The sequence below is a fragment of the Leucopleurus acutus genome (assembly GCF_964270905.1).
Source record: "Leucopleurus acutus genome assembly, chromosome: 7".
NCBI lineage: Eukaryota > Metazoa > Chordata > Mammalia > Artiodactyla > Delphinidae > Leucopleurus > Leucopleurus acutus.
The window spans coordinates 114,435,130-114,460,497 of NC_139150.1; the positions used below are offsets into that span (position 1 = coordinate 114,435,130).

The window sequence follows — 25,368 nt, forward strand, 5'->3', positions numbered from 1 at the left end:
CTAGAACTGTGTGCAAACCACTTTGGAGATGTCTTACCCAAAGAGCAAGGTAGCTGGGGTATTTACCTTGTGAGTTTCGTCAAGTCTCGGGGGGCATGAAATCCTTAGGACTCTGGCTGCGCCCAAGGCTGCAAGAAGAAAGTGCTCAGGGAGAGTTGTAGGGACTCGTAGGAAGGTTTCAGGCAAATGCAGGAACGGTGGACGTCAAGGAAATACCGAGCAGGGCAATTGCAGCTCACCTAGAATTATGAACCAGACACTGGATAAAGGGGCATTTGTTAGCCAGCTGCTGTATATACGATCAATATGTGACGTGTGATATCCATCTATCATATGTAGGTGTACATGGGCATAACATCAAGGAGGATGTAAGAGAAGACTAATGATATAACATAATTTCATTGACATCTGTATTTTCCCCCTACTTCTTTTTTATTTTTATAAAAGCATATATGAGATTTCTGAGTGAGACTTCCATATTTAAATTCCTTGTCTCATAATAGGAAATAAGAAAAGGAACAAACATTTGAAATAGGAAACATAGGCGTTTTTCTGTCAGTGTATCTCTTCATCCATCCATCCATCCATCCGTCTATCTATCCTTCTATCTACCTACCTACATGCCTAATTGTTGCCTATTTCTTTATATTCTGCCGTGTTCCAGAATGTTTTAATGTGGAAAATAGCTTTATGGGAAGGGCTAGAATTGATTAACGTAAATCAATAAGATCAATGAAACATGATGTTTTTTTAAATGTGAAAGTTTAGAAAATGATATGTAACATTGCTGTATGAAAGTTTCACATTTGACCTTGTCTTACTACTTTTTTACAGATACCTCCAAGGAAAAGATGGCTAATTTGGGTTTTATTCCAGTGTCATGTCAGGTGGTTGATAAGTTTGCCGGGGACCTTTTGAAAGATTTGCCTTTCCTAACGAGGTATGGGAGCCCCTGGGTGGAATGGATGAATGACTCATTAGAGCTTTTACAAAGTTGGACAGATTATTTATAAAGAGGTTATATTAGATGTAACCTGTGTTTGTAACACATAATGAGTTTAGTTTCAAATTTACCAATGTCTTGTGATCCTAACCAGCTTAAAAATCAACATAGTTTTAACCTTAGAGTAAAATCATTCCAGCTGTGTGTTTGTAATTAATGAATGAGTGGATGAATATTTGCTGATGTCCATGGCACGAGATATGGGGTGGATTCTGGGTTCTGAAGCCCCATTAAACTGCTCTTTGGATTCTATCACCCACATTATATCTCGGAAAGAGGAAAAGTGGCTATGATTTTTAAAAAAAATTTTTTTTAAATGAGATCTATGCTGTGCTGTATTGGGAGGCACGCAGTTTAAAATGTGCCTATATTTCTTTTCATCTCATAGCGATGATCCTATTGTAACTTCACTGGTCAAGCAGAAAGAATTTGATGAGCTTGTGCACTGGCATTCCCACAGACGCCTTAGTGATGATTATGACAGGACAAAGGGTCAGTTTGATGGTGAGTTCTGCGATTCTGGTGAAATACCTTAACATCTATTTCACTTTCTGCCTTTTATGTTACAATGAAAAATTTTTCTATTTCTTGAATAACAATAATGTACAAGGTACGTAGATATATGTCAGTAAAGAGGGTGAGGAAAGAGCCCCACTTTGCTGACCGTCATGTTACAGGGGCACACAGCTGTCTTAGGAGCAAGTGCACAGAGGTGGCATTTGTCCCACAAAAGTTAGCAGCTGTTTTAAGCCAAGACAGTTTATAGTTTAAGACACCTGTGTGCTCCCTGATGGCAGAAATACTGAGGCTATAGGCTTGCAAGCAGTAGCAGCTGCTTTCCCGTCACCCGTAACAAGGGCAGCAGTTTACCCACCTTCACGCTCGGGATGGAGGCTGTGGCACCACTGAGAGCAAGTTAGCCGAGACTGACTTAGGGACCCTTTTCCCCGGCTCATCCCTTGTCTTCTTTTGTCTACCCCATGCTCACCCCCACCCTGCTTCCAGTGGACAGAACTTACCTTCAGAAGAATCTCAGAGTGGACCTAGTAAGCATGTTCCCACGGAACACTTCCCAGCCTGCTGTTAGAAACAACTACTAATATCCTGAAAAATACAAGGGAGTTTTTAGATCAATCATTAACATCCTTCGGAGCCGTTTGATTTACATATGTAGATACAGATATAGAAAAATCAGCCTGCTTAACAATCCCTTGAAGTGAGTGCTGTAGTTTTCTCTGGGGATGGGAGGAAGTCATACCTTGAGTGTTGGGATTTCCTATGTCATTGGAGTTTTCCACAGTGAGTCTTTCTGAGCTGCCAAGTTCTTGGCTCTGTGGCCATGGTCTGGAGTAAGGATTTTTCTGTCAAGTGATACAAGAAGCCGTGATACCCTAGATGGACATCTTCCTGATTTGGCCTTAACCTTCCCCCTTCTTTTTTTTTTTTAATTAATTAATTTATTTATATTTTTGGCTGCATTGGGTCTTAGTTGCTGCGTGCGGGCTTTCTCTAGTTGCGGCAAGCGGGGGCTGCTCTTCGTTGTGGTGCACGGGATTCTCACTATGGTGGCTTCTCTTGTTGCAGAATGTGGGCTTCAGTAGCTGTGGCACGTGGGCTCAGTAGTTGTGGCTCGCAGGCTCTAGAGCGCAGGCTCAGTAGTTGTGGTGCACGGGCTTAGTTGCTCCGCAGCATGTGGGATCTTCCCAGACCAGGGCTTGAACCCATGTTCCCTGCATTGGCAGTGGATCCTCAACCACCGCGCCACCAGGGAAGCCCTACCTTCCCCCTTCTTAACTTCATTCACAGGGCACGAAACAGAAGTAATGCCCAGAATCTGTCATTCTTTGTAGCATCTTGATATTTGCTTTGAGAGGTGTACAATAAAAGGGTGTTTTGTCCCTTGCATCCTTTAAATAAATTAAGGAATCATTCTGTGGACAAGAGATGGTGTGATTTAAGATTCCTTCTTTAACAAAAGTCATCAGCCTAAGTTACTGTTCCAAACTAAAAAGAAAAGTACACGTGTGTGTGGGATGGTGTGAAGGATTAGTGAGAACGCTGTTGAAAATATGTAGTAGTGTTGCATTTTAAGCCTTTTCTTTTCCAGAAAAATCTAGAGATCCTCGTCATCTTAGATTTGTGCAAACGTATCATCGTTTTCAACGATTTTATGGGAAGTCATTAGAATCGGTCTCTTCAAAATTTGTTGTACCTCAAGCTATCAAGCCAAGGAAGAATTTCTGTGAACCCAAGAGCAAAAAGATACAGGTAGGTTATATTCATTCTATCAAATTTTTTTTTACTTTTCATTGTCCTTTATTGTTATTTGTTCAATCCCTTTGATAGTTGCTTTCCATGCTACGTTTTTAGAAAAGTAAAGGGATGGGAAAGATACTCCATGCAAATGGAAACCAAAAGAAAGCAGGGGTAGCTATACTTATACCATAGAAAATAGACTTTAATACAAAGACTGTAGTAAGGGAGATAGAAGGTCATTATATAATGATAAAGCTGAAAACCTGAAAGCTTTTTCTCTAAGATCAGGAACAAGACAAGGATGCCCAGTCTCACCACTTGTATTCAACATAGGACTAGAAGTTTTAGCCAGAGCAGTTAGGCAAGTAAAAGAAATAAAAGGCATCTACATTGGAAAGGAAGAAGTAACACTGCCTGTTTGCAGATGACATTATATTATATAAAAACCCCACCAAAAAACTGTCAGAACTAATAAATGAATTCAGTAAAGTCACAGGATACAAAATCAATATACAAAAATCTGTTGTGTTTCTATACACTAATGATGAACTATCAGGAGCAGAAATTAAGAAAACAATCCCAGTTACAATTGCATCAAAGAGAATAAAATACCTAGGAATAAATTTAACCAAGGAGGTTACAGTACATTGAAAACTACAAGACAGTGATGAAAGAAATTGAAGAGGATACAAATGAATGGAAAGATATTCTGCGCTCATGGATTGGAAGAAAGAATATTGTTAAAATGTCCTCACTGCCCAGTGCAATCTATAGATTTAATGCAATCCCTATCAAAATTCCAATGGCATTTTCCACAGAAATAGAACAAACAATCCTAAAATTTGTATGGAGCCATAAGACACCCTGAATAGCCAAAACAATCTTCAGGAAAAAGAACAAATCTACAGGCATCACACTCCCTGATTTCAAGCTATATTACAAAGTTATAGTAATCAAAACAGTATGGTATTGGCATAAAAACAGGTACATGGTTCAATGGAACAGAATAGAGAGCCCAGAAATAAACTCAAGCATGTATGGTCAATTAATTTATGACAAAGGAGGTAAGAATATACAATGGAGAAAAGACAGCCTCTTCAATAAATGGTGTTGGGAAACCTGGACAGCTACATGCCAAAGAATGAGGCTTGGAACCCTAACTTATATTATACACAAGAATTAACTCAAAATGGATCAAAGACTTCAAGACCTGAAACTGTAAAATCCTAGAAGAAGCATAAGCCGTAAGCTCCTTAACATTGGTCTTGGTGATGATTTTTTGGATTTGACGCCAATGGCAAAGGTAACAAAAGCAAAAATTGACAAGTGAGATTGTATCAAACTAAGAAGATTCTTCATAGCAGAGGAAACCATCAAAGAAATGAATAGGCAACTAACTACAAAATGGGAGAAAATATTTGCAAATCATATATTTGATAAGGGGTTACTATCTAAAATATACAAAAAACTCATACAACTCAATAGCAAAAAATAGAACAATCTGATTAAAAAGTAGGCAGAGTAACTAAATGCTTATTTTTCCAAAGAAGACATGCAGATGGCTAATAGGCACATGAGAAGATGCTCAATGTCACTAGTCATAGGGGAAATCAAATCAAAACCACAATGAGATATCGACTCACACCTGTCAGAATGGCCATCATCAAAAGGGCAAGAAACAACAAGTGTTGGCCAGGATGTGGAGAAAAGGGAGCCCTTGGGCACTGTTGGTGGAAATGTAAATTGGTGCAGCCACTATGGAAAATGGTATATTTCCTCCAAATATTAAAAATAAAACTACTATATAGTCCTGCATCCCATTTCTGGTATTTATCCAAGAAAAGAAAACAGGATGTAGAAGAGATCTCTGCACTCCCATGTTCATTACAGTATTATTCACAGCAGCCAAGATACGGAAACAATGTAAGCATCCAGCAAGGGATGAATGGATAAAGAAGATGTGGTCTGTATATATATTGGAATATTATTCAGTTACAAGGAGGAAATTCTGCTATTTGTGACAGCGTGGTTGAACCTAGAGGTGCTAAGTGATGTAGGTCAGACAGACAAGGCTGATACTGCGTGGTGTAACTTACACGTGGAATCCAAAAGAAAAAAAAGTTCAAACTCATAAAAACAGAGAGGAGAAACATGGTGACTAGAGTGGATAACCATACATCATATCATTGAATTTGCTAAGAGAGTAGATTTTAAATATTCTCCTCTCCCTCCTCCCCCAAAAGATAAATATGTGAGTTGATGAGTGGGTTAATTAACTCAGTGGGGAGAACCCTTCCATAATGTACATGTATATCAAGCCACCGTGATGTATACTTTCAATATCCTACAATTTTTCAGTTATACCTAAAGTTAAAAAAATATTTGAGCAGACATGAGGACTTTTGCTTTAATAGTCAACAAGCCACCTCAGGCCCAGCTTGGTGGTCTCTGTTTTTCTCCTCGTGGCGACAACCTCCTTTTTATTTTCACAGCCAAGTTGATCTTTAGTGAGACCATCCAATTACAACTATTCCTTTTTTATTTACTGAAAGCTTCTTTTATATAGTTTTTCTTTTTTTCGAGAGAGAGGTTATAAAATAGAAAGTTGGCAAAAATTCTAATTACCTAGTGTAAGGTATAAAGACTGAAAAAAGTTTCATGTTTTTTTTATCTTCTGCATTATTGGAAATTAAGTAAATTATCTCGTGGAGATTAAACAACCTCAGCACAGTGTAAATGTGCTCTTCCAGCAACACTTCAAGCTAAAACAAACACATTGTACCTGGCAAAGAGCCAGGGCTTGTCCTTGTCCTAACTGAGGCAGAACCATGCCGAGCTATCCCAGGACAGGACAGTACATTTGGGAAGTTGAAACATTGGAGAAGCTCCACTGATTCGAATTAAATACTGAGAAAGTGATGACAATGAAAATTGACTTCATTAAAGGCAAAGTTTAGATATGAGTTTCATGACTAAGTAGAATAATGGAAGGTTTGTCAGTGTTCTCTTATGGATACAACAGTTCTCTAATTTTCTTTGCACATTAATAAGTCAAGTAGGTAAAAGTGTAGTAGAAGTGGGTCTATATTGTGTGTAAGTTGGTTGGAAATGCTTGTCTAGACAGAGCAAACCGGTTTATTTATGATATTCCTTCCTACCTGCCCCTTCCTCATTCACCCATAAAAGAGGATGAACTTGTGCTGTGCTTGGGACACACCGACAACTATTGCACATTCCCGTCTCATGACAAGGAAAATCACAACTGCATTGTGTGTGATGAGCATTTGATAGAGAGACGTCCGGGCAGGGGAGGAATACGTACTTAGGCTGGGAGAGTTGAGCAAGGCTTTGTGGAAGAAATATCTAGAAGCACAAGTTGGGGTAGAGAGGTGACCATGGGGAATGAAAGAGGAAAACCAATTCCCGAGAGATCAGGAGACAGAAAAACCAGGGTCCTGGTGTTTCTGATTGTATTACAGTTACTCTTCAATTTATAACCTACACCACTTAGAAATCTAGAAAAATTGTCTGCACAGAGGCGTCATAGTCATTAAGTTGGATTGTCCAAAGATTTCAATTCACAGAGGCTTCAGTGTTAAGAAACAGACACTGAAATGAAGATTGTGCCTTGTCAAGAGTGGGATGACGTTCAAAATAATCAATATACACTTAAAACTATTGTCTCATTCATGCAATGGCATCTTGGACTATTTCCAACTTGTTTTATGACATGTTTCCTTCTTTTTTGGGGCAGGAGACCAAGGCTGAAAAAATTACTAGAGAGAATAAGGAGAGGCTGTTTGCCAAGGAAGAAGAAAAAGAAGAGAAAAAATGGAATGTTCTGTCCTTTTCTATTGAGGAGGAAATGAAAGAGAATTTAAACTCTGGAATAAAGAACCTAGAAGATTTTTTGAAATCATGTAGAAGTAGCTCAGTGAAATTTCGAGTTGAAATGGTGGGGATTACTGCCTGCTTGAGAGCGTGGAAAGAACATTGCCGTGGTGAAGGTATGTGGCTGTGAGTTCCTGTTGATTTGTTTGTTTGAATACATTGGAAAAGAATAAAAATCTAATGATGATAACTGTTATTTATTAACTGGAAGTCTGTGTTAGAAGGCTTAGGGAAGCCTTAGATGCATTATCTGATTTTGTCCTTGGAGAAGTCCTCTCAGTACTACTACCTCTATTTTATCAATGAGCAATGAAGTCTCAAAGGGGGCCCCAGTGGCAAAGATACAGCACATTCATAAGCAAATTCAAATCAATTCCTTATCACTTACATGTGGGATCTAAAATATGACACTAATGAACTTACCTACGAAACAGAAACAGACATGCAGACATAGAGATCAGACTTGTGGTTGCCAAGGAGAGGGGGAGGGAAGGATTGGGAGTTTGGGATTAGCAGATGCAAACTAGTACATATAGGATGGATAAACAACAAGGTCCTACTGTAGAGCACAGGGAACTATTGGAAAAGAATATGAAAAAGAATGTGTATGTAAAACTGAATCACTTTGCTGTATAGCAGAAATTAACACAACAATGTAAGTCAACTACACTCCAATAAAAAAATTGAAATCAATTCCCAGTCAAGTTTACAAACAACCACTTAGAGAGTTGTGGGCCTCGTTAAGGGGACCCACAGATGGCGAGGTCCCAGGGAGAGTCTGTCATTCGTCTCTGAGATCTGAAGCGCGAGCATTTTCTTTCTGGGCAAAACTCGGATCATGTTCGCCTGGCATGCTGAGTTCTTCCAGAAGTTGCTGTGGTTTCCATGTGCTCTACTTTACAACTGCTACAATAGATAGTAGAAAAGAAAAGAAGAGGCAGGAAGAGGCAGGTAAGAGAGAAACATGGCTGGATAGAGACGTGTAAGTTGATGGCAGGTGAAATGATGAGGGGCCAGTGTGCCTCCAAACTGACAGTACTTCCGAGTACACCTCATTGACCGGTCTGTCTTGGTCGTCTCCACACTTGAATCCGTTGAACACGGGGTCACTGGGGGTTCTTCTCCCCCCTACCCCGTCATTTCTACAAACTTCAATCTGCCCCTGCAACGACAGACTTCGCTGAGGATTTCACCCCAGGGAGAAGCATAAGACTTGGCCTCTGTGGGTCTCTCTAAGATGTTGTGTCAGGATTTGCAGTTGCCCTGAGAGAGATCAGGATTAACAGTGGCTTAAATTTCTTTTGTAGCCTTTATAGCATCAGCATGTGTTTGGTAATATTTGTTAAATAGATAAAATGTAGGTTGATTGGAAGAAAGGGCGAATCAAAACTGCCCTAACATGTGAAGTATGAAAAGACCAGCCGTGAGGGGGACTAGAAAGGATGTAAGTGACTGTAAAGAAATGGACAGGGATTAGCAAGGTTTGGATCTGGTAGGTGTAACAGACTGAATTTAAAGGCTCCAGTGATTACACCAGATACTTATGTCTGGTCAGCATTAGGGTTCAATAAATGTTGCCAAGTTTTTTTTTTTTGCGGTACGCGGGCTTCTCACTGTTGTGGGCTTCTCACTGTTGTGGCCTCTCCCGTTGTGGAGCACAGGCTCCGGACGCGCAGGCTCAGCGGCCATGGCTCATGGGCCCAGCTGCTCCGCGGCATGTGGGATCTTCCCGGACCGGGGCACGAACCTGCGTCCCCTGCATCGGCAGGCGGACTCTCAACCACTGCGCCACCAGGGAAGCCCAAGTTTTTAACCAGATATTTAGACTCATCTGGACATTTTTCTTTGAACATAGTAGAGAAGACATGGAAAGATTTGTATTCCTTAGAACTTAGACCAACTTGGGCTTTAGTGATCTTATTTCTATCATGAGCTACAAGATTGTCCTTTTTCCCCCAACACTTACAGAGCTACATCTCAGTTATCCACAGAGATGTCGGAATGTGTTTAGTTGCACTTTCATTTTATTGAGTTTTCTGTATTCCAAAACCTCCATTAATGCTAAGTAAGACAATGAATTTAATTGGGTCAGGTTGATAGCCTGAGTGAATAATCTTGGACAATCAAACATTTATTATTTTTGATGGCCTTTATAACAGTTTTGCTGTTTATTCTTTACCAAGGTGCAACCACAAAAGATTTAAGTATAGCTGTTCAAATGATGAAAAGGATCTACTCCGTGATGGAAAAATACCCAGAACTTTTGCAAGAGGCAGATCGGCAACTCATAGCCAGATGCCTTAGGTACTTAGGATTTGAGGAGTTGGCAAGTACTTTGCATCCAGCGCAGGTAATGTTTTCAGAATAGCTCCATTCTAGTAGAGTAATTATTAGGTGCACCTCAAGTGTCTTATAAGCACAGTTACCTGGGTTTTTTTTTTCACTGAAAATATTTACTCCAAGTTCATAATCATTATTAGTAATCCAGCTCCCCCAACTTGAAGTAACCTAGAATTAGAAAATTTTACAAAAGCTTCTCTGGACAAAAATGCCAGATAGTCTCTGCAGACCCTTAAAACTAATCCTGTGTTTAATTCTAGCAAAACATTTAAAAACTATATCGCGACTGTTCAGTTGTCTTGATATCAGGTTGTAGCTCAAGTGCCGTGATGGATAATCTGAAGATCTTGATGTGTGCTATTTACTCTTAGTTAAGATAATGATTTAGGTGGTAAGAGATTTCTTCAATGAATATTGCAAACTTTGAAAGATGGTAAAATGCTTTTCTCGTAAAAATTAGTTTTCAGTTATTTTAAAAAATATTTTTAATCATTTAAAGGATGTTATAATTTACAATCACTTTCAAAATGGGCTTGTAAACTCCTGTAGGTCACAGAAAATGACATGAAGGAGAAGAAGAAGAACAAATACTCAGTTGGCATTGGGCCGGCTCGGTTTCAGTTGCAGTACATGGGCCAGTATTTGGTACGAGATGAGAGGAAAGATCCAGACCCCAGAGTCCAGGACTTTATTCCTGACACCTGGCAGGTAATGACTGGATGAAAGAAACATTTTTGTATTTCATTATTAAATCTGATCTCAGGAGCTTCTCATGATTCCACACAGCACATTTGGCATGAAGTTCTTCATGTTGAGTCATCTTATTTAAAATTGTCATGGGAAATGTCAAATGTAGACTTTTTCCCATTTAAAGAAAGTGAATTTCTCATATCATCCATTTTTCATAAATAGACCATTTTCTTGGAGGTACTCTGATGGATTCACACGTATATATTTGAAGTTCTGTCTTTGTCATCCGACTGTATCATTATGGAGGCTTCCCTGTGTCTGCAGGATATCCTATGTAAATATAGAAATGTGACAGAGACATTCAAGGAGTTTAAACAGTAGAGACAGTTGTTTAGATATTTACAGCCTGTACCCGTGACCATAGTAGCTACTTTTCTATAAATAAGTGTAAAATTAATATTGATGGCTAGAAGATTAGGAATAAAAGGGTGCGTTTCTGCATTGATTCAACCTTATAAAATCGCCTCGAACCTTATCAGTTAAACATGTTTGGCTATGAAAATGCCATTTCAGAGGTTCAGTCTAACAGATGGTCTTATCAGAATCTGACTTTATCGTCCTTGTGTTGATGATGCTGGAGTGCCTCAGAAACTCCCTGCCTGCTGTTCTGGGGCAGGGGGACCAGGTCCTTCCTTCCTGAAGTGCAGAACACGAAGCAGCTAAGGACCCTCCAGGTATCTACGCCCGCCTCCGCTGCACTTCTTCTGATGTCGCCATTGCTCTGAGGTGCGGGCCAGAGTGGACCAGGATTCAGAGAGTGTGCAGGATGGGGCTTTGGGGGGCTTTTCCATCTTCTGCCCATCACACAGGCTAATGATCCTTTCACTAGTCCTCATTTTGATGAATAAAAGAATAGGCTAAAGGGATGAGAGTCTGTTTGTTTTTTTTTTTTTTTTTTTGGCGGTACGCGGGCCTCTCACTGCTGTGGCCTCTCCCGTTGCGGAGCACAGGCTCCGGACGCGCAGGCTCAGCGGCCATGGCTCTCCGGCCCAGCCGCTCCGTGGCATGTGGGATCTTCCCGGACCGGGGCACGAACCCGTGTCCCCTGCATCGGCAGGCGGACTCTCAAGCACTGTGCCACCAGGGAAGTCCCGGGAGTCTGTTTTAATGAAGGTCCCACATGGCCTGCAAAGTACGGGCTGGCATCCTTCTATTTAGAAAGTACAAGATAAGTAGTAAAATGATTCATCATTGATTTTTTTTTTCTGTTCAGCTACTTTTTCACCCTTACAAAAATACATACTCTTAGATCTTCATTTCTCAGAGCCGTTGTGCACTTAGTCAATGACAAGTAATCAGAAAGAATATCTACCCAAGGACAAGATATTTTGTTCAGACCCTCTCTCTGTTTTTCACACACAAACCCACCTCCAGACGCTTAAAAGCACTGCAATTCTCTCTTCTGGGGGAGGCCGTGAGTTCTTCACAAGTTCCCGTGTATCTTTTGGTGTGTTTTCAACTCGCAGCCACTCCTTTGCGGCTCAGAGAATTATGCTGGAAGTGTCTTAAGGTATTTGTTTTGCTAACGTGCTTCTCGTGGCGCTGACACAACGGTGCTCTGACCCTGCAGCGAGAGCTCTTGGACGTCGTGGACAAGAATGAGTCTGCGGTCATAGTGGCCCCCACGTCCTCAGGGAAGACCTACGCCTCCTACTACTGCATAGAGAAGGTGCTACGGGAGGGCGACGATGGGGTGGTCGTGTACGTGGCCCCCACCAAGGTAGGTCTGGGGGCTGGGGGGTTGTTCAAGTGACTTAAATTTTCTCTTTCACTCCCGAACCTCCTCTTTTAGTTTAATGCACGTAGTCATGTGGTAGATCTAGCTCTCTTTATTTTTTTTCGCCATTTATTTTTTTCCACTTTTATTGAGATAAAATGGACGTGTAACCTGTTAGTTTCGTGTGTACAACATAATGGTCAATATTTGTATGTATTGTTAAATGATCACCCCCATAATTCTAGTGAACATGAATCATGAATCACCTCACATAGTTATACATTTTTTGTTTCCTTGTGATGAGAACTTTTAAGATCTGCTCTCTTAGAAACTGTCAGTTACACAATACCGTATTGTTAACGATAGTCACTGTTACATCCCCAGACTTATTTATCTTATAACTGGAACTTTGTACCTTTTGACCCCCTTCACCTGTTCTCCCCGCCCTTAGCCCCACCCTAGCCAACCACCAGCCTGTTCTGTTTCCATGCGTCTCACTTTATTTTCTAACCTGCATTTTCTCCTTCCAGTCCGAGAGGCCAAAGTAATACTTCCCTTAGAGCACTGTGAGGCAGAGGTCTGGTCCTGTGATCTTGTCATTCAGCTTTTTGCTCGAACTGAGAGAAGCATCCCGACTATGTCGGGCAATGTTGAGTCTTTAGGAACCCCGCGTTGCCTCTGCTCTTGATGGGATGCATCCTGTCTGCTCTTGGGCGTCAGTGCCTGATGTGTTTCTCATGCCAGGTGGTTTTGCCATATTTCTTTTATGGCTGGAACCACCTAATGCCAAGCTTAAATACAGAAAGTATGATCTTTGTCATTTAGGAGAAAGGCTGATTTACAGGAAGTATAAGTTTGCATATCCTCATTTACAACCCGTTGTTTTTAATGCGATTACTGTTAAGAAAGGCAGATTTACTTGGGATAACTTTGATTCTACAGATTAAAATGAGATCTCACTCCATTTTAGTTCCTAGGAAAATGTGGCGTTGAGTGACTTGGGATCGGGCTCAGAACCAGACTGATCAACATGATTAGTTGAAATTAGCACTTTAGTTTTGATTGTAACTTTTTCGTTTTTCATGGTTACGAAAGCAGTAAGTGTTCATAGCAGGAAATTAATAAAATATATCAAGAAAAATGAAGCTTACTGGAGGTGGAATTGGTAATTCAACACAATACATATTCCTCTTCTAAAAGTTTTAGAACCCAAAGGTTTTAGAAGCCAAATTACTCTTCTAAAAGTTTAAATCCATTTTTATTCCCTCTGACAGTATATGGAAGTATATATATCCTCTTATTTTTTTCCAACATTCCTATGATCTTTAAACATTTTTTGCCATACTGCTAGGTAAAAATTTCCATCTCATAATAAATCTGCATTTCTGTGATCACTGATTGGGGAGCCTTTCCGTATGATTTCTGGGCGGTGATATTTCTTTAATCATGAACTACTTGTTCATGACATCTGCCCATTTTCTTTTTCTTGTAGTGGAAGGGCATTGCCTTTTTATTGATTGGCCAGAAGTCTGTATAATAAGTATATTACTTTTTCTCTGTAAAGTATAACCAATATACTTTTGTCATTTTATCTTTTTGCTATATTGCGGTTATATCAGTGATATTTTGTTAATATCTTTGTGTAGTCAGATCTGTCAGTATTTCCGTTTAGTGTTTACGAGTGTGCTCAAACATATGAAAATGTCCACTTTCTAGTATCTTTATGCTTATGTTTTAAAGTTTACATTTTAATCTAGGTGAGACTTTTTTGGGCATAGAGTGTGAAATACAGAGATGTGTATAGGTTTGCACACGCTCAGATTTCGCTGGCCACGACCTGCCTAGTCCGGGGTGTGGGTCCCCTGTACACTCGCAGGTAGAGGTCTGGGGATGACCCCAAATACGAGAACCACACGTCCATCCCGGCTGCCCTCCTTGGCCGTTCTACATAGACTCACGGTTTCTTTCTGAGCCTTGGTGGCCCAGGTATCAGCTGTTTGTCATGCGTGGGCAGCATTTCCTGCTTTTTCCCTCTGATGAAGCCGGGTTTTCCCATTTTACATTGGGTTGAGGTTATAAGTGAGTTCACGTGTAGTCACAGAGCTCAAAGACAGCCCGTGGGTTAGGCAGATGGTAGGAGAAAGGGGTGATGAAGCTTCCTGCCCTCCCAGCAGTACGTAATTTTAGACAGTGCCTGTCGTCCTCTCTTTGAGGTTTCCCCTGTACTTTATTATGTGATTAATGGATATTTTCCCCTGTCAATCAGGCCCTTGTCAATCAGGTGGCAGCAACTGTTGAGAATCGTTTTAGCAAAAATCTGCCAAACGGTGTATCTCTGTGCGGTGTTTTTACACGGGACTATCGTCATGAGGCTCTAAACTCTCAGGTAGGACATACACTAATTAATGCATTTGTTATTGAATTATATGATAGTACTTAGAAGTCTCTTTCAGTAGAAATGCAGTATCTTGACAAGGGCTTGTGGAAGTAATTTTCTTGAATTTATAAAAGATGAAGTGGCTTTAGAGAAAATTTAACAGTGTTATATTCCAGAGAGTAAGAAATGGAGCTCATCTTTCTCAAGGACACTTAGCTTTTGATTGCAGATTTCAGTTATATTTCATGGCATCATCTTGGTTTATAAGTGGATCGAAAATGATCTGAAGAACCCCATTTTATAAAAACTGACAAACTCATTTCCATTCAGAATAACTGTTTCTTGACCTTTCTTGATGGGATAGGATACTCATCATAATTTCAAACTGTTGTATTTATGGATGGACTTCATGGTGTTAAGTAAATCAGACAGTTTCCCTCCTTATTAAACTCACTGAAAACAGTTACAGCTAAACAGAAAGTGAAAACGTGACTCTAGCACATTGCATGGTAGATGTGAGATGTGACACCCACATCGCCATTTGTAAGAGCACCGCTGCCCAGGGGCGGGGCGTGAGGTCCGACAGAGGCCGGCTGTCGGCCCCTGTGCTGGCCCACTTTCGGCACCCTGGGACTGAGCGGGGCTGCGGCAGAGACACTGGCCATTTCGGCTGCGTGTGGAGTAGCACTGATGGCCGCCATGCGCTCCAGAGTCCAAGCTAGGTGGGCCAACGCATCACCAGGTGTGTTCTGAAGTTCACCTTCTCCCTCTGCCCCATCCTCTCCCAACTTCCATAGTTGTTCATTTTTAATAAACGGTTTTCAACCTAAACTGAACCTCGGGGTCAGATTTTGAAGGAATAAACCTGCAACAATGAACTCTTCCTATTATTACCGTGAATGCTTATAAATAAGAATTTAAACTTCAAATCTGATATCTTACCATTTTGACCTATAAAAATTGCAGTGTCACAAGATTCAAACGAATATATCATATTTTACTTAATCAGCAGGTCCCTTCAGGAGTTTTAACTCTCTCTTTTATATTCTTAGAACTACATCTGGGTGTAGCAAGTGCTCAAAAGTGTTTGTTTGCACAATGCTTTTGTTTTTAGGTACTTATCACAGTGCCTGCCTGCTTTGAACTTCTGCTGCTAGCTCCGCATCGCCAGGCGTGGGTGAAAAGGATCAGATATGTTATATTTGATGAGGTAGGTTTGGTATTATTTCTCTGGGTTGAGTTCCTGGTTGCATAAGCGCCGCACTGAAGACATTTGCTGCTTCGGGGCATTCATCGTCTGCGTGGAGTTTCGGTTGCGGAGGACACTGTCTTTCCCCTGTGAATCATGCCAGTCTTTGGGCTCCGTTTTCCTGTTCTGGCTCAGGACAGGGTATCTGTGTCTGCGGACCTCTGGATGGCAGAGGAGCTGTCTTTGGTGACCACTGTTTCAGAGGAGTAGAACTCACCACCAGGGCATAAGTTTTCCTGGACAGAGATTCCAAAAATCTGATCTTTGATCTCCAAAGCAAAGAGTTTGGGGCTATAACAATGATGTCAGTTATGTACAGTATCTTGTCAGTCGTGGTCCCAGCAGGAAACAGACGACACGCACAAAATGGACGGATTCAAGAACAGCTTTTTGCAAAGGTGTGTGGGCGGGGGGAACTGTGCCGTTAGTGCAGTAGCCCAGGGCGAGGAGGTGACCCCTCAGCCTAAAGGGACAAGGAAAGATATAGTCAATGAGACCCACAGGGAGATTGAGTGTGCTGGCCGCTTTGCAAGGGGCAGCTGCCTTAGCTGAGGAGCACACCTGGCTCAGGGTAACCTGCCAGGAAGGCGGCCAATGGCACAAAGACCTCACCCTCATTCCCTTCAGGTCTCTTGCCCAGGCTCTCCTTTGGCCAAAGCCAATGGAACCAGAGAGCATTGGAGCTCTTTTGAAGTAGCCTCTGTGGGTCAGTTTCCCTGGGCAGAGAGAGCAGGATGGAAAATGATGGACGTTTATAGAGCAAATGAAGGATATTGAGAAAGTTTTTACAGCAGAATTAAGAATATTTATTCAAAGAGACTTAAAACAGTATAAAAGAATTCTTTTGCTTCAAGGGGTTTTCAGTTTAAAGGGGAAAATGATGATAAGCCTGTATTTCACGTAATTTTTCCTGTTGTAAAGCTTGAAGCTGCCAAGCGAGCTGTGCTTTGATTGGTTTGAATCTGACTTACTGTGGTTTTTTTTCGCTCATTCTGTATATGCTACATCCTGAAGGCCTTGAATATTCATATTGAAAAAAAAATCCAACAGCTTTGTCTTGGCAATCTAGAACCTTGAATTGTACTCTAGTCTCAAAGCTTTGAAATGCTGTGACATGGGGTACCTCAGTTTCCCCAATTTTATGTCAGGGTAAAGCCAACGGGCTGGTGTATTATCTGACTAGGGCAAAGCCAAATGGGCAGGGGAAGTTTTTTCTTTTTTTTAATTGTCTGGCTCTGATGGTACCTTCTTTCCAGTTGATTGCCAGGTGTCATAGTTTAATCTGTTTAAAGGGGACCATATTTGAGAATCTTCCCTAAATGTAGTTCCATTTGCTTTATTTGGTCAAAGGACATTCGTTAATTCAGCAAATATATAAGGAGTATCTCCACAATGCCAGGCACTGTTGGTGCTGGGAATGCCCAGGGTAGGTCACAGAATCATTGGAAAAAAGGGGATAGACAGCTGTGCCTACCCATGACGGTGGCAGCCCGCATCGGTGTGTATGGTGACGAGATGGATCAGTGTGACCCCACTGTGGTGATGGGAGGGAGACAGCAGGGGGACGGCTCTGCGGTGGCTGGTCAGAAGGTCTTCCCATGGGGCGACATTGAACCGAACTCTGCAAGTTCAAAAGGAGGTAAGAGCAGAAGGAACAATATATGTGGAAGCTCTGGGGTAGGAAAGATATGGTCAGGGAACAAAGCAAATTTCAGTGTGTCTGGAGGAAAGTCAGGGCAGGATGGGAGAGAGGCTTGAATGAAGCTGGAGAGGCAGGTGGGGGGTGGTTACTCCCAGCACAACATATACGCCCTGTTCAGGAGTTTATAGTTTGTTCCTCATGCAATGGGAAGATATTGAAGAAATTTAATTGTGGAAATGGCCTGATGGAATTCATCCTTGAGACGTATCTGTTGGCTGTGATGTGAAGTGTTCAGGGGATGGCCTGGGAAGCTAGGAGGGTGGCCAGGAGGGTATCGTGATTGACTTGGGGGCCGTGGACATGGAGAAAATACTTAGATCTGAAAGACATTTTGGAAAGTAAGATAAAGAGGAATTATTGATGGATTGGTTATGGGAATTAAAAGAATTCGTGTCAAGATTTTCTCTTGCCTGAATTTGCCAATATTTACGTAAACTTGGCATGGTTGATTAAAGGTAATTGGAGACCATGTATGATGATTCAGGTTTCCCTGTCTTATTTTCATTCGCTGATTTTAAATCAACTGAAAAATTATTTAATTTATTTAAAGTAAACTAAAACAAACAAAAGCAGTTCACCCGTTTCTCCCATGCCCACCTGTTACAAATACCTATTTGTTCTCTATGTCTTTGAGCTTGTTTTTTTGTGTGTGGGTTTTTTTTTTTTTAAGATTTCACATGTGAGATCATTATTTGTCTTTTTATGTCTGATTTGTTGATTTATTTCACTTAGCGTAATGCCCTTGAGGTCCTTCCATGTTGTCACAAATGGGAAGATTTCATTCTTTTTTATGGCTGAATAATATTCCATTCTGCATATACATACCACAATTTCTTTATCCACTCATCCTTCAGTGGACACTTAGATTGCTTCATGTCTTGGCTGTTATACATAGTGCTGCAATTAACATGGGGAATGCTTATATCTTTTGGTATATCTTTTGGTATTCTTTGGATAAATACCCCGAAGTGGAATTGCTGGATCATATGGTAACTCTATTTTTAGGTTTTTGAGGAACCTCCATACTGTTTTCCGCAGTGGCTGCACCAGTTTACATTCCCACCAACAGTGCACAAGCGTTCTCTTTTCTCCACATTCTTGCCAACACTTGTTATTTGTGTTCTTTTTGATGGTGGCCGTTCTGACAGAGGCGAGTGATATCTCATGTGGTTTTGATTTTCATTTCTCGATGACTGGTGATGTTGAGCATCTTTTCATGTGCCTGTTGGCCATCTGTTTGTTTTCTTTGGAAAAATATCTCTTCAGACCTTCTGCTCATTTTTAATGGAGAATTTTTGTCTTTAATAGGTCCACTGTCTTGGTGGAGAAATTGGAGCAGAAGTCTGGGAGCATCTCCTTGTCATGATCCGCTGTCCCTTCCTGGCCCTTTCTGCTACCATTAGCAACCCGGAGCATCTCACCGAGTAGGCATTAGCTTCTAGTCTGGATACAATGCTTATCTATTTTGAATGTTTGAATGTCATGCTTCCTATCTGGGTTCTGGAGAGTTTCATAACTTTCTGGTGAATTTATTACCTTATCTCTGGATATTCAAGGAACAGAGTCACCCCTCCTGGCAGGTGCTGAGCAAGCCCACACTCTATAAAGGAAAATCAAGGGTTCTCCCAGCTGGATCTGCAGCTGACTAGGAAATTTCCCCCATATCTCAAAAAAGGTTCACTGGAAGTTATCGATTTATGTTTCTTTTTCTTAGTCCTTTACCAAGAAATAAAATTAAAATGGTATAATGACATGCTCTGCCATGGACCTTGAGATTTCTTACGTTGTCCCACTTTGTAGATGTTTAGAAAGATAGTGAAGCCTTATTAGTTGGAAACCCCATATTATTTATCCACGGGGCTAGATTTTTGCCCACCAACAGCAACAATTATAGCAAAGACTCCTATTTGCCAGGTGCTGTTCTAAGTGCTTTGCATATGTTAATTTATTTTAAATGGCCAACAACCCTTATGATTTATTATTTTCATTACTACTGTTAGATAGTCTTTTCCATACTGCTATTATTATTTCCATTTTAAATGTGGAAAATGAGGCCCAGAGAGATTTTGTGATCCAACCAAGAGCTTCAGCCCATGGTAAGGAGGCTGGGATTTGATCTTAGGTCATCTGGCTCCAGGGCCTATTCCCTTAAGTAATTTTTAAGGCACATAAAATTTTCTTTATTTAAAGTACTTTAAAATCCTTTCACAGGAAGTGGTTCCATGTTCTGCCTAAATAATATGTAATTTAAAATTTTAAGGTGGCTACGATCCATAAAACAGTACTGGAAACAAACGGACAGTATGATAGAAAAAAATACTGCTTCTTCAAGAAATGCCGGCTGCCGCGCCAGTTCTCACCAAGACTACTTACTGAGGAAGCAGTCGTATAAAGTGAGACTTGGTATGTTTGACATATTCATAGGAATTTTATCTTTTCCTTTCAAGTTATTCCAGCCATTGTGTGTTCATTCATTTGGAAATCCTTGCTCTTCATTTCCAGTGCTCTATGCAGAGAGATACAATGATTTAGAGAAGCACATATGTTCAGTAAACAATCATGACATCTCCTTTGACCATTTTCACCCGTGCGCTGCGCTGACCATGGACCATGTGAGTGATGGTTCCGCCATGTTTGTTCTGAGCCACATTGGTTGTTTGTATCATATTGCAAAGCTGCCTGGGAGACACTCATCAGAATTACAGAATCGATGCTCTGTAACAGATATTGAACCTGAGTTTTAAGAGTAACAAGAATAACTTCATAGTTTTCATCTGCTCCTCAGTGGTGTCTACATCTGCAAAGCTTTAGAATGACTGAACATCTTAACCTGAAGTTTTTTGGAGTCGATTTTCTTTATTCTTTGCCCATTTTCCTTCTTCTCAGCACCTGTGTCCCATCTGTCCACCTTCAAGGACACTAACTCTTCTCTTAATGCAGCTACAACTGTGTGTGGACAGTACTTTGTACGTGTGAGAATCTGATTGCTATGAATTAGGTCAAACAAGGAAAAGACACTTTTCACTAACATAGCAATCACATGACTTTTTGGTAGTGAATCAGTAAGGTGGAGGTCTTAAGGGGACCTCATGTGGCGCACTGGGGTTTGACTGGGGGACGATTTCTTAATTTTTCTTGCATATTATTTTTCCTCTTTCCTTCTATTCTCAGGAATGGCCCATTAAAGCTCTGGTTGCCTCTCAAAGTGATAATTAAGCAATAGTTTGCCTTCCTTCCAAGACTGGATAAGTTAAATATACTCTAAATTCTGTTGTCAGATGAGCCTTCTAAATGGACAGTTTTTCAAGGCACATGGAGGTTTCTTTATTTAAGATATTTGATGTCCCAGGGAGTAGTTCCATGTTCTGCCTAAATAGTCATCTGGATCAGAAAGCTAATTTAGATAAATAATTAGTAAGGATAATTCTGACCCTGCCGAGCCTCTAGTGGCTTTTCTTTGGAACCGGCAAAAGGCACAGCTCCTTAGCTAGGCTTCCCAGGTCTTCTGGGAACTGGCCCCAAGTCCTTTCTGTTCATCCACTTGATGGATTTTACCTGGAAGCCCTCATGATTTATATATAAACTGGAGTGTTTCAGCACAAATGCAAAGTGCCCGTTGTCCAGACTCTGTTCATCTTTGATGATTCTTCTAATGGGAAACCTCTCCAGAATCCTCTGTGACTTCCTTAGCTGGATGGAATCTTCTCTCCGTAGCACCTTGTCTATATTTTTCTTGTATGACAACAGTTATGGCCAGCTTGCTGCTGAAGTTCTTTACATGCTTGTCTTCTTACTAGACTAAGTCCTTGAAGACAGAGTTTGTGTCCTTGTAGTTTGTAACTAACTGCTATGTATATAAAATTAAAATGTATATTACACAAATATAGCCAACCCAAATGGAGCACTTACTTTGGGTTCTAAGAATTTTACGTATTTTGTCTCTTTTAACCATCACCATTTTAGGATACATGCTGTATTGATATTCCCATTTGGCAAGTGAGGAAGGTGGGGCAGAGAGAACTTGTACCACTGAGGAAGGGGTGGGGCTGGGATGCAGTCTCAGATAGACCGATTCCAGAGCCTGCAGTCGTATCACTGTATTCTGGACAGTCTGGTGGACAAATGCCTGGGTGAGGGAGTGAGTGAGAATCACTTTATAGCCTTTGGGCTGTGATGCAGTAGCTTCTAAAAGCAACGGAATGAATCCTAGCGATGGTAATTTTCCAACAGGATTTTATTCTGGAACTTTCTCTTTTGTGTGGCAGTGGCTCTATTTACACTCTAAAGAAAACTAAAATGTGGACAAAATTCCTGTGACCTAACTCACATCCCCAAACTAGAATAGTGATGATAACCCAAAAATTGATAACAAGACTCCTTTCTGTGTCTTCCTCTCCTTTTCTCTTCTCTTTCCACGTTATTTCCTGGTGTTTTTAAGTAGCGTAGTATTTTCACAGTCACTTGTTGTGTTTAGATGGTTCAGGGAAGGTTGTCTTTAAACAGCAGTGAGCACGGTGGTTGGGAGAACTTGGCGAGGTGGGCATTTTGGTCCAAGTGCCTTTCCTCTATCTCAGAACCTATTAATGAATCAACTGGGAAGCTGCTCCAGCTCCTGTAACCCCACGTGACCTCTGCAAACGTCACGCTGCTGCCTGAGTTTCCTTCAGGCTCCTGGACATTGGCAATAGGAACGGGGCTTGGACAGTGTTAAATATGTATTTTGGCAGCTGTGTGTATGGGATGTTTCCTAAAGCATCAGTGGTAGAAAAGCAAGTCGGCCTTTCTGAACAAGGAGATGCTTCCTGATCTTGTGTAGTAGACCTCAGATTGATGTGCGAGAGTGGGTGGCGTGGAAAAGTGTAATGAACTGTGGCAACATAAAGAGTAGTGCCGTCCCCCTTGGGTGTCCGCTCTGTAGCTCTGTCACAAGGGTGGTCCCAGAAGGGAGGGGTGCAGGATGAGTGAGGTGAGGGAGTGCCCACCTTCACATGAGGCTCGTTTCTGGCAGAGTGGAGAGTTATCCGGCCCCCCAGGGACAGCTGCAGGCTGCCGGGGGTGGGGTGGGCTGACGGTGTCAGCCCCAGCAAGTGTGGGAGGAGCCGAGCCACTGGTCTTTTTCGCCTGCACGTGGAGCAGTGCTTCCGTCACCTGCGAGGTTGGGGACGATGTGATTTGCCCAAACAACATCGTGAGTAATGCTGTGTGTTCATAAATGAAGGAGGGTGTGAATCTGTGACCTTTTATGTCTCTTCCTTTTACACCTGGGCTGGCTCAGTTTTTTACCAGCTCGTAAGTTATCGTATCGTGAAGACCAGCTGAAGGGAATGCCCAGCTTTTAGCCACCGAGTCCTGAAATTGATTAAAAACATTAAGACCTGTAGGTTGGTCATTCATCAGTCACAGTGAGAGTTGAGGCATCGATCACGTGCCAGGCGGTTTACTAGGCCCGTGCCACGTATTACGTAACTTAATTCTGACAACAAATCCGTGGCAAAGGCAGAATTGCTCTCCATGGTAGAAATAAGGACACGCAGGCTTTTTAAAAGCTTAAAAGCCCTAAGAAATCATAAGCATTCTCGTGACCAAAACAGAAGATTTGTGTCTTAAAAATTATGATAGTTCTTGGATTTATTTTATTTAGGCAAAATAATTTGCCACTTTTAAGTAATAATAATAAGAGAAGAAAATGCTAACATTCCAAAATAACATATTCACGTACTATTTGGCAAAATGTAGTTTTTTCTGTTCAGTCAGTTCAGTGCTCAGACTCAGATGCTGAACAGTGATTCCAGGAAATCACCTGCATCCTATAGAGTTTTACAAGCCTCCTTCAAAGCCTGGTTGATTATTTTAATTGAAATACGTTTGACATAAAACCTTGTGTAAGTTTAAGGGGTGCAGCATGTTGATTTGATACATTTATTTTGCAGTGTGTCTGCCACCTGTGTCAAGTCTGAGTCCTCATCCCTTTTTTTTCTTTAACATCTTTTACTTTTTATTATTTTTTAAAATTTATTTATTTATTTTTGGCTGCGTCAAGTCTTCGTTGCTGCGTGCAGGCTTTCTCTAGTTGTGGCAAGCGTGGGCTACTGTTCGTTGTGGTGCGCGGGCTCTTCATTGCAGTGGCTTCTCTTGTCGCGGAACACGGGCTCTAGGCGTGCGGGCTCAGTAATTGTGGTGCACGGGCTCAGTAGTTGTGGCTCGTGGGCTCTAGGGCGCAAGCTCAGTAGTTGTGGCGCACGGGCTTAATTGCTCCACGGTATGTGTCACCTTCTCGGACCAGGGATAGAACCCATGGCCCCTGCATTGTCAGGCGTATTCTTAACCAGTGAGCCACCAGGGAAGCCCCGCATCCCTTTTTTGTGGTGGGACAATTAAGATCTAGTCTCTTAGCATGTTTGGTGTTCATAATACAGCTTTGTTTTCTGTAATCACCATACTGGGCATTAGCTCTTCAAGACTTATTTATCTACTAGTTTAAAAAGTTTTAAAAAACCTGTACTGATGTATTTATCTTGTTTGCTTTTAGCACAGTCTGTAAGGTGGCAGGACAGATATTTTGATCCTATATTGTAGATGAGGAACTGGCATTTAGAGGTAGAATTAGAACTAGACCTTCTGATTCAAACTTGATTGCACTTTCCATCCTACTAAACAATTTTTTTCAGCTGTATTGTTTGGGGTGGCTTTTTTTAGCCCAGAACTTCCAAACCTGAGTTTCATAACTTAGTAGCTGTTTACGAAAACAAGTTTCTTATTGTCAAATAATTTTGGAGAAATCTGGATACTGTAGCCCCTTCTTGGAGATTTAACATTTCCAGTGAGAACCCTTGAGGAAGCCTATTCCTAGAATAAAACCCCCCTGTCCTCAACTTTTCTTTTGAAGAAAACCTGCCAGCGTCTCAGGGATCATAGTTTCACAGGCAGTGGATTCGTAGCAGCAGTGGTTGAATCCAGTAGCATTTACTGCAGTAAAGGGTTTTGGAGAACAGGAATTTTTAATTTATATTTTAAAATATTTGTGGAAAAATAATGACGTGGATATCCAGAAGGCTTAGCAGAACCAAGTCAGTAACTTGGGGAGAAGTTTCCTTGAGTGTCGTGAAGGTGACCTTCAAGTTATCATAGGACTTGAGAAAATCAGATTTGCCCCTTTTAGCCTGGCTTGGTGCTCAAAAGCCAGGAATCATATTCATAATTAAATCAGTTCCACTTCCAGTTACAGGGTGGAGGCTGTGTGTTCTTGTCTAAACTGAGTCCACAGATCTTTGAGCCTCCCAGCCCTCATAAGAGAATTGGCTCAGCTGAAACCTCTTAGGAAATATAAAAACCTTTCGGTGGGCTTTTGAGTTTTTTTCTCTCTTGGTAAATCAGGGACACTCTCGGTTAGTATTTTGTTTGCGCTGAGCCATTACTGAGCATGTTAGATCAGTGCTGTTTTCAGTGTCTTTGGGTTCATGATAATGAGTGATGCTGAGGCAGAGGATGGAACGTCAGATGGAATAGAAGGAATATTAAATTTTTCAATTTTATTTTAAACATAGATTGAAAAGTTTGGATTCCCTTCTGATCTTACCCTTTCGCCTCGAGAAATGATCCAGCTTTATGATACCATGTTTGAATTCTGGGAAGGTTGGCCCAGGGCTCAGGTAAATAGTAATTCTGCAATTATTTTGAATTGATTGAAGTGGATGGTAACTGCTGCTCACAAAGACAAGCTCTCACTCTTTCTAATCACTTGCATCTGATCTTTGAAAGTTACCTGTGGACTCTTTGCAAAATAAGGTCGCCCCTTCTCTAGACAGCCTTCCTCCTGACGGTCTGTGTTTTCCTATAACTGGGCGGAATGCCCCTGAACTCCTGAGCAGGCTTCCTCTTTCACTTTCTGTGATAGGACAATCCTTTCATCTCCCCTCCTATGTGCTGGGTCCTGGGTTTCTGTTCCTGCCTTTCTCTCTTCTCGCGCCCCTCCCTTCTCTCTGTCCATCTTTGTTCATCTCCTGTTTGGTTTTGCTGCACATTCTGCCTTAAGAGTTCACCATCCTATTAGGTTTACACACCAGCAATGTTGGGGAGATAGAAG

At 41.3% G+C, this 25,368-nt stretch overlaps 1 protein-coding gene across 1 annotated transcript in view; it reads left to right on the forward strand.

Moving 5' to 3' along the window:
- Positions 1 to 25,368, forward strand: part of DDX60 (DExD/H-box helicase 60) — a gene marked incomplete at its 5' end in the record, with an annotated part of 77,410 nt that overhangs the window by 18,816 nt on the left and 33,226 nt on the right. The window contains 13 exons of the mRNA XM_082842372.1: positions 835 to 940; positions 1,392 to 1,507; positions 3,111 to 3,271; positions 7,014 to 7,266; positions 9,334 to 9,500; positions 10,040 to 10,198; positions 11,811 to 11,960; positions 14,224 to 14,343; positions 15,449 to 15,544; positions 18,594 to 18,709; positions 19,546 to 19,688; positions 19,788 to 19,897; positions 24,830 to 24,934. Of these exons, the coding sequence (XP_082698498.1) occupies positions 835 to 940; positions 1,392 to 1,507; positions 3,111 to 3,271; positions 7,014 to 7,266; positions 9,334 to 9,500; positions 10,040 to 10,198; positions 11,811 to 11,960; positions 14,224 to 14,343; positions 15,449 to 15,544; positions 18,594 to 18,709; positions 19,546 to 19,688; positions 19,788 to 19,897; positions 24,830 to 24,934 (1,802 nt within the window). The remainder of the gene's footprint in view (positions 1 to 834; positions 941 to 1,391; positions 1,508 to 3,110; positions 3,272 to 7,013; positions 7,267 to 9,333; positions 9,501 to 10,039; positions 10,199 to 11,810; positions 11,961 to 14,223; positions 14,344 to 15,448; positions 15,545 to 18,593; positions 18,710 to 19,545; positions 19,689 to 19,787; positions 19,898 to 24,829; positions 24,935 to 25,368) is intronic.